The sequence below is a fragment of the Macrobrachium rosenbergii genome, chromosome 43 (genome assembly GCF_040412425.1).
Source record: "Macrobrachium rosenbergii isolate ZJJX-2024 chromosome 43, ASM4041242v1, whole genome shotgun sequence".
Lineage (NCBI taxonomy): Eukaryota > Metazoa > Arthropoda > Malacostraca > Decapoda > Palaemonidae > Macrobrachium > Macrobrachium rosenbergii.
In genome coordinates this window covers 28,904,227-28,914,124 of record NC_089783.1, presented here as the reverse complement: position 1 = coordinate 28,914,124, position 9,898 = coordinate 28,904,227, and the positions used below count along the sequence as shown (strand labels likewise).

Below are 9,898 nucleotides of genomic sequence, written 5' to 3'. Positions count from 1 at the left end.
GTCCTGCGAGAATCAAAACGTCAAAAGAAATTTTCCACTGCTAACATAAGTTTTAATGAATATTTGATGGTTTATTAATAGTCAAGACGAAAAGGACGATAAAGACGGCATGGAAAAATGTAGAAGTGAAACGTGACCTCATATTTTCCGATGAACTTTCAGAAGAGAACTCTGTCGCATATTTTCTTTTGTTTTGTTACAGTCAGACAGTTACCTTCACAGGGAGTGAAACGCAATAGGAGCTGCCATGGAAGCAACTGTCACTCATAGACGGATTCACTTTTCTAGCTTTTCACTGAAGGAATCACGTCATCGCTGACATAATTCAGATAACTTAGTTTTCTTTCATTGCAGTACACGAAAGCAACAGCTTCTTATGCTAATAAATGCACCGTTATTCTGCAACACTATGTTACGACGTTAGAAAGCGCTGTAATGAAAATAAAACGAACCAACCCACAAAAACACAGCATTTCAACGTATTTGCAGGTTTTGCAGAAAATGTCGATGAATTTCCTCACCAACGATGTCTAGCGTAAGTCGAGTAAATAAGGTCTTGACAAGGATGCCATATCTTGTCCTCGAATAACAACAATTAATAGCAATATCAAAAGACTGTTAATGATATATCGTCCTGTACTTTCGTGAATGAATTCCAAGTCTTGCTCCGGCTTCTGCGCAGGCGCTAATGGCGACGGAATTCAAAATCGCCTTGGGCGCTCTCCGTCTCCTTCAGCATCGGAGATTCAGGAGTTGTAGGATTCTCCTCATCTTCGGCCTCTTCCTTCTCTTCTCCCTCTCCTCCTTTCTCCTCGTCCACCAACATGTCTCCTTCCGCTTTCTGGTTAGTTTCGTCAGTGGAGAAAGACAGAGGGTCGAAGGAATTAGTATTAAACAGACGGAGAGAGAGAGAAACAGGTTTGGATTACTACAAGAGGGGTAATTAGTGATTGTTAGAGGAATTATGTACTATATCAAATGAATAAATGATTTTGAGTTTTATATATATATATATATATATATATATATATATATATATATATATATATATATATATATATATATGTATGTATATTATATATATACATATAGATATATATATATATATATATATATATATATATATATATATATATATATATATATATATATATATACATACAACTTCATTAGTATAAAGAAATGAATATAAGACAAAAGTTCATACTATGGTTTAAAATAGATCAGTTGATTGTGTTAATCATTACATAAAGATAGTTAATTACATGCAGAGACACAGATGAAATAAAGATTAAGAATAGTAATCATCCGGCCTTACGAGGGTCTGAAATAGATAATAGTAAATATTCTAAAAGCACATTTCAAAATAATTTTCCTAATAAAAACATCAACAGCAAATGTAATGGTAATATTCCTGTTCACTGAATCAAATGGAAAGCAAAGATTTCTAACGTGAAAATTTTCTCCGACAATGAATATTTCCATGCATATAAATATACAGGGGCTGACTGTGTATAGCGTTACGTATATTGGATAGACACTGACTATCGAGTATTTATGTATGTCTCAACAATATAACAGTTCACCTGACATGTAAAAGGGCAATACCACACGAACCAATCGAATGTCGGGGAACAAAAATAAAAGCTTTTTTCTGTTAGACCTATGGACGTTTTAAGGTCGCTGAATTTTTACTTATAAACGTGGAGACTTCTCATTCGGTGGCCTGACAGGTGTTACAGAAGCAAACGAGTTTAGAAGAGAGGCTAGGTCTGGCTCACTGGCCAGACTGATTGCCAATAAGTCGTTGCAAATGAAAAGGGGAAGGATTCGGCCGACATTCAGTCACTGATATGTAAAAAAGAACTGAGACATCGAAACAAAACTGGATTTTGTGGAAGCAGAATTAGAAAACAGAGTAATGCATTTTTATATAAACAATTCTTGAGTTTTGTGAAAGCCCAAACTGCTGATGGAAAGGAAAGATTCGGATTCTGATAAAACCAAGCAAAGAAGATAGGCGAATGAAGAGAAAAATTGGCAACGAACATAAATTGTTGGCCCTCCTGGATACGATAAGGAGACCAGAGTTGACAGATCAAGGAAGGAAATTCGGCTTCATGTTCCTTAAGTTTTAGGGTCTAGTTTCTCAACTCTTTCTATCTTGGGGATTTTGAGGTCATAGATCATATATCTTATCCTAGAGTACTTTAAAGTTGTTAACCAGGTCTTCCTCTGAACTGCTTAACAGCCACGTAAAACAATAAACATTTTTGGTGCTACATTTAGGTGATAAGCGTTATGAATAAAAACACATATCAACATTTGGTCTTGAAAAATCCGGCCTGAAAAGATTAGTACGATTAGATATGCTGATGGCATTTTTGCTTTTGAGGGGAAGTTACACAATCCAATAGACGGAGTTGCAATGGGAAATTCTCTTGAACCTGCATAAGCAGGCTGTTGCACGGGCTTCTGTGAAAATATTTGGTTGTCTGAGTGCTCTAATACTTTAAAACCTATTTTTTTTTTCACATAGTTATGTGGTTCATACTTTCCTTTTATTTAAGGAGTCTTCATACGTGGATTTGTTTTATGAATGCTTCAGTTCTCGTCACTATATTCTTTTTACTTGTGAAACAGAACAGGGTAATTTGTCATTGTTCGATGTTCAGACATCCTGATATACGGGCACATTTAAAACTACTGTTCACAGGAAAAGTACATTTACTGCCTTGGGATTAAATTACCTCAACTTTTCACCAAAGTTATATCAATGTAATTCACTACGCATTCCAACAAACAAAACTTGCATCGTCTGTTCCGATTTTAAACTCTCTTCACCAAGACATGGTTTTCCTCCAGAATGATTTTACTAAGAACCCTTGCCCCATATTTGTCTTTTTCAAAAATCCGAAAGATTATCTGAATGAGAAGTTTCGTCCCAGGTCGGTGTACATCACTACCAATGAAGATGGAAAGTACATCAAATGGCCTTACCTTGAGCCTAGTAGCTGTATGTCCGGAAAAGTTAAAAGAAGTGCATTTTTCCTCATATTAGGTTTATTTTTTTTTTTACTAACCCATTTGCTGTTGGACCTAACTCCTGTTGACCTAAATTCAGGAGTCGCTAATGTGTTTATCTGTTTGCACCGTGGTCTACTATACGCGGGGGCCAGTTCTCGTTGGTTTAAACACAGAATTTTGAACACAAGGGTCACTCTGTTCGAACGAGGCTTTTTCTTTCAAACCACCTTTCTCAGCCATAAGAATGCACAATAAATACGAGACCATCCTTTCACTCACCAGGATTTTAAAGTAGTCTTTCTGCTCGAACAGACTGGACTTCCCAATTTCAGATTTGTTTCTCAGAGGGTACTCAGCAGGTTAACAGCCAGTTTTATTTTGTAATTGATAGTTTCATCTTTGAATACTATTCTAGTTTGTATTTCCTGTTCTTTTATGTTTCATTAGCTTCTTTTATCTTAAGTTCCATTTGTAGTTCTAGTTCTTGCACCTCTTTTTATTTGTTATATCCATTTTGTAAAGTATTGGTAAGACAATTGATTAACGCTATATTGTATTTTCAAAGATTTTCAGCCTATGATGAGGTTATCTACCGAGAAAACTTGCATAGTAAAATTTATAACTGGCTATGGCAATAGTCGCCCTATTACTGAGACTATATATATATATATATATATATATATATATATATATATATATATATATATATATATATATATATATATATGCATGTATATATTTATGTATATATATATATACATACATATATATATACAGCATATATATATATATATATATATATATATATATATATATATATATATATATATATATATATATATATATATATATACATATACATATACAAAAGCGTGCATGTGCGTGAAGAAATAGAGAAGTTCAGAGGGTTTTCTCTGGTAAAAAGTAACTAATAGATCGTGTATATATATATATATATATATATATATATATATATATATATATATATATATATATATATATACATATGTATGTATGCTATATATAGGTACAAAACCATCCATACACATAAATACACGAACCTACATGTATGCCAAGTGATGATTCTAAGCATGAAAATAAGTTAGTATATCATGTGGAAACAAAATGAAAATAAAATAAAAATGAAATAGAATGTTAGAGTACTTACATCTCCATCCATTTTGTCGAAACTTTTTCTCTTGAAGAATCCAATCTGTGAGAGAGAAGAATTGTTAATCATAATGAAAGGATCATATGAGGAAATAAAAAAATAAATATTAATTTCACAAATTGCACTCTCAGGAAGTGCACGTCAGACTCCAGTTGATCCTACCTGCCGTCAGGATGTCTGTAAGTTTATATATATATATATATATATATATATATATATATATATATATATATATATATATATATATATATATATATATATATATATATATATTTATTTATATATACATAAATATATATTTACTTAAATCCATGATTATATATTTGTTTCTATATAGATCCGAACTTTCTATGCATGTTTATAAATATATATATATATATATATATATATATATATATATATATATATATATATATATATATATATATATATATATATATATATATATATATATGAACATGACTTCTTCGCATTAGAGGAAATACGTTTTTACTAAAATTCATCTGAAAATACAATCTATGTACTGAGAAGGCATACATAAGTTTATGAATAAAAAACTTATTTATAAATAATTTATAGAATTATGATGCGTGCATTATAAAAGTAAATAAATGTTAATAATAACAAAATCATTATTAGATAAAAAAAGTGCATGGTGAAGATATGATCTTTTCAATGGAATTTCCCTGCTGACTTGAAGAAAGGTATCGTATCATACAAAAATCTCTGATATTTTAAAGTAAGAGTTGATTCCTCCTCACCTTCTGCAAGATGATTATGATGAGAATCAACACTAAAAGCCCTCCTAGAGCAGCTAAGAGGTATATCCACCAGGCCACCTGTAATAAAAACATCATAAATAAATACTGTATCACCTTTGAGATAAGAATATGCCGTACCGGCAAACTTTGGAATTTCCTCCTGTCCCCGGTTTTCAAGGATTATTGTAATCTTCCATCTTTCTAGATGGAACTAGATAAGGCTAGATAAGGGTTGCGGTTCGCCAGTCCTACTGGCCTCTGCTTTATATGCAAACTTACTAGTAATGTCTCCGCAGCATGACATAGTCCTAATGATGCCATTGTTGTTGCGATGTTACTCTAAGATTAAAGGCAGGTTTTGCTCGGTGCGATCATCTCTCAACGATGGTCGCTCGTGGATTAACGATGATCGTTAAACGATTTTTAGAGCACTAATTTGCTTGTTTTTTGATTGGGCTGTTTTGCTTTGAACGACTGACGGCAGATCATCGTTAATCCATGAACGATTGCCGTTAGCCGTTCAAAGCAAAACAGCCCAATTACAAAAACAATCTGCCTTCAGCCGTTCAAAGCAAAACAGCCCAATTAAATAAACAACCTACCGTTAGTCTTCAAAGCAAACCAGCCCAGTTAAAAAAACAATCTACCGTCAGCCGTTCATAGCAAAACAGCCCAATGAAATAAAACCATCTACCGTCAGCCGTTCAAAGCAAAACAGCCCATTTAAAAAACAAGCAGATTAGTGCTCTAAAACTCGTTTGACGATCGTCGTTGAGCGATAATCGCACCGAGCAAAACCTACCTTAAGAGCACTTCCTTTACTTGTTATTTTCTACACTAATCAGAATTCAGTTAAATGGCTTTCCATCAGTGAATCACTTTACAGTCACTGTCAGCTATTCAAAAATCGCATGGAGAGGGAATGTTAAATGAAGTAACTCATTCCATAAATACCAACATTCGTTGAAGATAATTTTCACGTAATACATTTAATGAACACAATATAATTCTCAACGAATTTGCAAGAGTCTTAATCACCACTAATCACTATAGATTTTTCATATAGAACACGTTGCTTACAAAAGACGCAGATTGAAACTAATGTACTGCCCTAAACTGATATTTGCCATCAGTCACCTTTAACTATAATATTGTTAGCTATATCTTTTTCACTCGTGGCACCGTATCAAGTTTTCCAAGTTATTTGAAGTTTTTCTCTTTGCTAATATGAAATTATAGCTTTAAATCTGCTATCTTCTTTGTTGCGCGCTGTAACTGCAAAGCAAATTACACGTAAACCTTATAGACATTTCTTCGCTGTTAGGTATCGTAATTACAAGATTACACGAAAAAAGAGACATTTCTTCATATCGTAATTACAAGTAAATTACACGAATTACACTTAATATTTCTTTAGTAAATTGTAATTCACAGACATCTGTTGAAATACGGATCACATTCGGTTTTTTATTATAATTCCAGTTGTTGACTAGGAATTATGTTAACTCAGATATTTAAGTTCTCCGTTATTAAGGCTTTTCATTATTTATGAGATCTGTTAGACAACTGCAATAACTTGCAGTTATAAAATAGGAACTACTACTGACAAAAAAGTTTTGCCTAGAATGAAAAGCGAAGGATTACTTAGCAGAACAATGAATAGACTGGATAAAAGACATGAAATCTGTTTGTCCTCCCATGTGGTAAAAAATTAAGTACAAAGTTTGCTTGATGCAGATGATCAATTAAGATATAAACCAACACAGATCCTAGTAATTATTACACATCAACCACAGGTTAATCAAAGTGATGATGAAAATCGCGGGCATTTCTTGAATGGAAAGCTCTGTTAAACATTGCAATGCACCATTCTGCTCTTATATTGTTTAAACTGGTCTTTTAGAGGCGTTCTTTCTTACCACGGCTTCTGGTGATTCATTTTGGTAGGATATGATTGTCTGCACCGTCGAGACTGGCGATGGCGGAGGCAGAGGTGCTTGCAGAGGAAGTTCCAATATCTGAATCCAAGAAGAAGAATTCGCGTCTTTTATGCTGTTGCCCATCTGCAGCTGTGAGGAAAAATCGTGGATGGCGGTTACGTATGGACAGTTACTTGGCGGTCTTAAGCCTTGTCCACACTAGCGGGCACTGCCCGACGGGCAAACACTGTTCCCATAACCCGTTCCACTATACTGGCCGTCCGAGTATGGAGCCAGAACGATGCGATTGTCTGGTAACAATGCTTTAGAAGCGAGAGAAAATATATACAGCTGGAAGTGCCCGACGGGCATGCCCGCTAGTGTGGACAAGCGATTACAACGTCACGCAGACACACCCAAACAGATACACACGCGCACACACATACGATAAGCATATGGGAGAGTCACTGAGAATTATTTTCATTAAAATTTAGTAGCAGTCTGAGGGAATAATTTAACAATTTAACAAATCTCTCTCTCTCTCTCTCATAAGTTTAAGTGCTTGCAAAAAGTATAATGAATTATCGTATAATGAATTATCTCTAATTATGTAACTGTGCATAAGGTGAACACATTCTTATATTTTGAAATAACAGTTTACCTTTGCACACAGTGGCACCATTGACATCAGGAAAACTACTTTTAGATGAGACTAGAAGTGTGTAGATTAATAAAGCAACCTAATTCTAAACACTACCCGTTTATTTCAATATACAAACCATATTACGGATTTTTTCTTTTTTCCTGCGGAAAAGAAGATGAGAGTGAAAAACTGGGATGCTGTGGCGTTGAAGAGGTAAGCCACTTTTGACCCAAGACACCAATAAGTCTCCATCAAGACGTATTGCCTTAGGAAGCACCACTGAGTGAGGTTTACTTCCTAATAGGCATAGTCAGGATTCTAGAGGGTATGATGGGGTTAGAGGCTGGGGAGGGGTTGGGGAGATAGGTGATGAGAGTAATTGTACCATCAGGCAAAAATTACTTATAATTAATTTTCATAAAAGAATTTTTTATATTTTCTGATTGGATTTTAGAACTCAAAATTGTAACGTTTTATTTTCTTATTTCTTTACTGTAATTGTTTCCACTTGCCAAGAATTTTGGGACCAACCCTAGAACCATCCTGGCTACGCCGTAAGATCATCTACTTTGAGCAACATAGTCTTAGTCACGGATATGTTACGAAACCTGCTGTGACAATCAGTTTGTTTGGTTATGATACTTAGAGTTATCAATATATCGAATCAACTAGGCTTCACTTACCTTATTTTTTATTTATTCATTTTTTGTTCTTGACCAAGTATACCAACTAGATTTAAAGTTAGGCCACTTTTACCATATTTTTTACTGATTAGCTCCTGTGAAGTTGTTATGATGAGGAACAAGTCAATTTGACAGTAATATTAATATTTGTCTGCTTTTCAGGTGTCAGCAGCATACAAGGAAATGCAATTTTGCAATCATAATCGAAACTAGAAACCTGAGCCATTCTGCATCACGCAAGTTGAGGACAATAACTATTGCTGGGCCATGAAACATCAATCTCTAGAGCTGTATCACTCTGGCGAAACTAACAAAAGTTTTTATCTGCTGGTGGAAACTTTCCTCACGTCACTGGGACCAATTAAATTAGTACTGTATTCTGCAGATTTTGAAGTGAGGGACTTAGCTACTGATCCTATAGGATGCTTCCTGGAGACGTACTTCCTTGAGGGTTCTTTCCACAAGACGAGATCGCAGCTTGATGCTGACGTCCTTTCGAGGAAGAATTGTGCCTGTGACGCACTGGAACATCAAGTACTCGATTGTTTTCCCTTGGACGTTGCTGCAGCAGAAATATTGAATTGAAAAGACTATTGGACTGAAAATAATACTGAACAAAAAGTAATACTGAACTGGTGATAAAGTTGCTGTTAATAAAATGTCACGTTCCATTTGATACTAGGACAAATTTCTGTTTCTTTTTTCTTGTGATCATATCAAAAGGAGAGTTTACAGTGATATCAGGAAATATAGAATTACGCTAAGAGCAGTATTTTGGAAATTGTTCATTCGTAAACGCGTACATAACCAGAAGAAAATAGAAACAGAAATATCACTTAATAGGGTCTTTTTCTTCCATAGAAGGCAAATTATGAAAATGACAGCTAGAGAGACCATACTGAGGCCTGACAGGAGTTTTAAATATCCAAAAGCATCAGAATGAATCAGCTTTATGCAATGGTGAATATAAGTGAACCCAGGATTACCTATATCACTCTTTTTAATTTTCAAATATACTCGAGACCTACAATCATCATTGTTGTTTAGTATCCGCATTCTATGAGAAACAGTGTCTTTAGAATATCGCGTCAAGTTTGAAAAAATAAAAAAAAACTTTACCTTGTCTTTAGCGGACCTATTGAAGGAGAGCGATGAAATTCCCCGTATCCTCCCTGCTCTAATGGATCCTCCACATCCCTCCTCAGACTGAATTCGTCCACTTCGCCGTTGTTGTATTCGCAAGAAAAGTTTCCCCCGTCAAACGTCGGCATCTCCAGCAGGTACAGGAAGTAGAGACCTGATTGAGGAAGTTCGTGGAACCAAGAATGAATGAAAGGTGGCAAGACTGACTGAATCCAATAAGATAGTTACAGTGCCCTGGATGAGTGACTAGAATCTAATAACTGAACAAGAGAGCTGTAGTACTTTGGATGAATGACTAGAATCTCATTATTAATTAAGCAAGATAGTTACAGTACTTTGGATGAGTGACTAGATTCTAATAATTCAGCAAGATAGTAACAGAACTTTAGATGAGTACCTAGAATCTCATAATTAAGCAAGATAGTTACAGTATTTTGGATGAATGACGAGAATCTAATAATTCAGCAAGATAGTTACAGTACTTTGGATTAGTGACTAGAATCTAATAATTAAACGAGAGTTGCAGTACTTTGGATGAGTGACTAGAATCT

The 9,898-nt window shown here is 34.6% G+C and overlaps 1 protein-coding gene across 2 annotated transcripts in view; it reads right to left on the bottom strand.

Annotated features, from left to right (window-relative positions):
• LOC136828714 (integrin alpha-8-like) overlaps window positions 1–9,898 on the bottom strand; it is a 30,429-nt gene that overhangs the window by 247 nt on the left and 20,284 nt on the right. Inside the window, exons 20-25 of one of the 2 annotated variants that reach the window (XM_067086856.1) lie at window positions 9,324–9,501; window positions 8,646–8,766; window positions 6,879–7,028; window positions 4,960–5,037; window positions 4,196–4,240; window positions 1–841 (exon numbers count right to left, since the gene is read on the bottom strand). The exon at window positions 1–841 is cut by the window's left edge and continues 247 nt beyond it. In XM_067086856.1, coding sequence (XP_066942957.1) covers window positions 686–841; window positions 4,196–4,240; window positions 4,960–5,037; window positions 6,879–7,028; window positions 8,646–8,766; window positions 9,324–9,501 — 728 coding nt within the window. In that variant the 3' untranslated portion in view covers window positions 1–685. Of the gene's footprint in view, window positions 842–1,205; window positions 1,325–4,195; window positions 4,241–4,959; window positions 5,038–6,878; window positions 7,029–8,645; window positions 8,767–9,323; window positions 9,502–9,898 lie in introns of those variants that run through there. The other variant, XM_067086857.1, reaches the window with a different exon arrangement.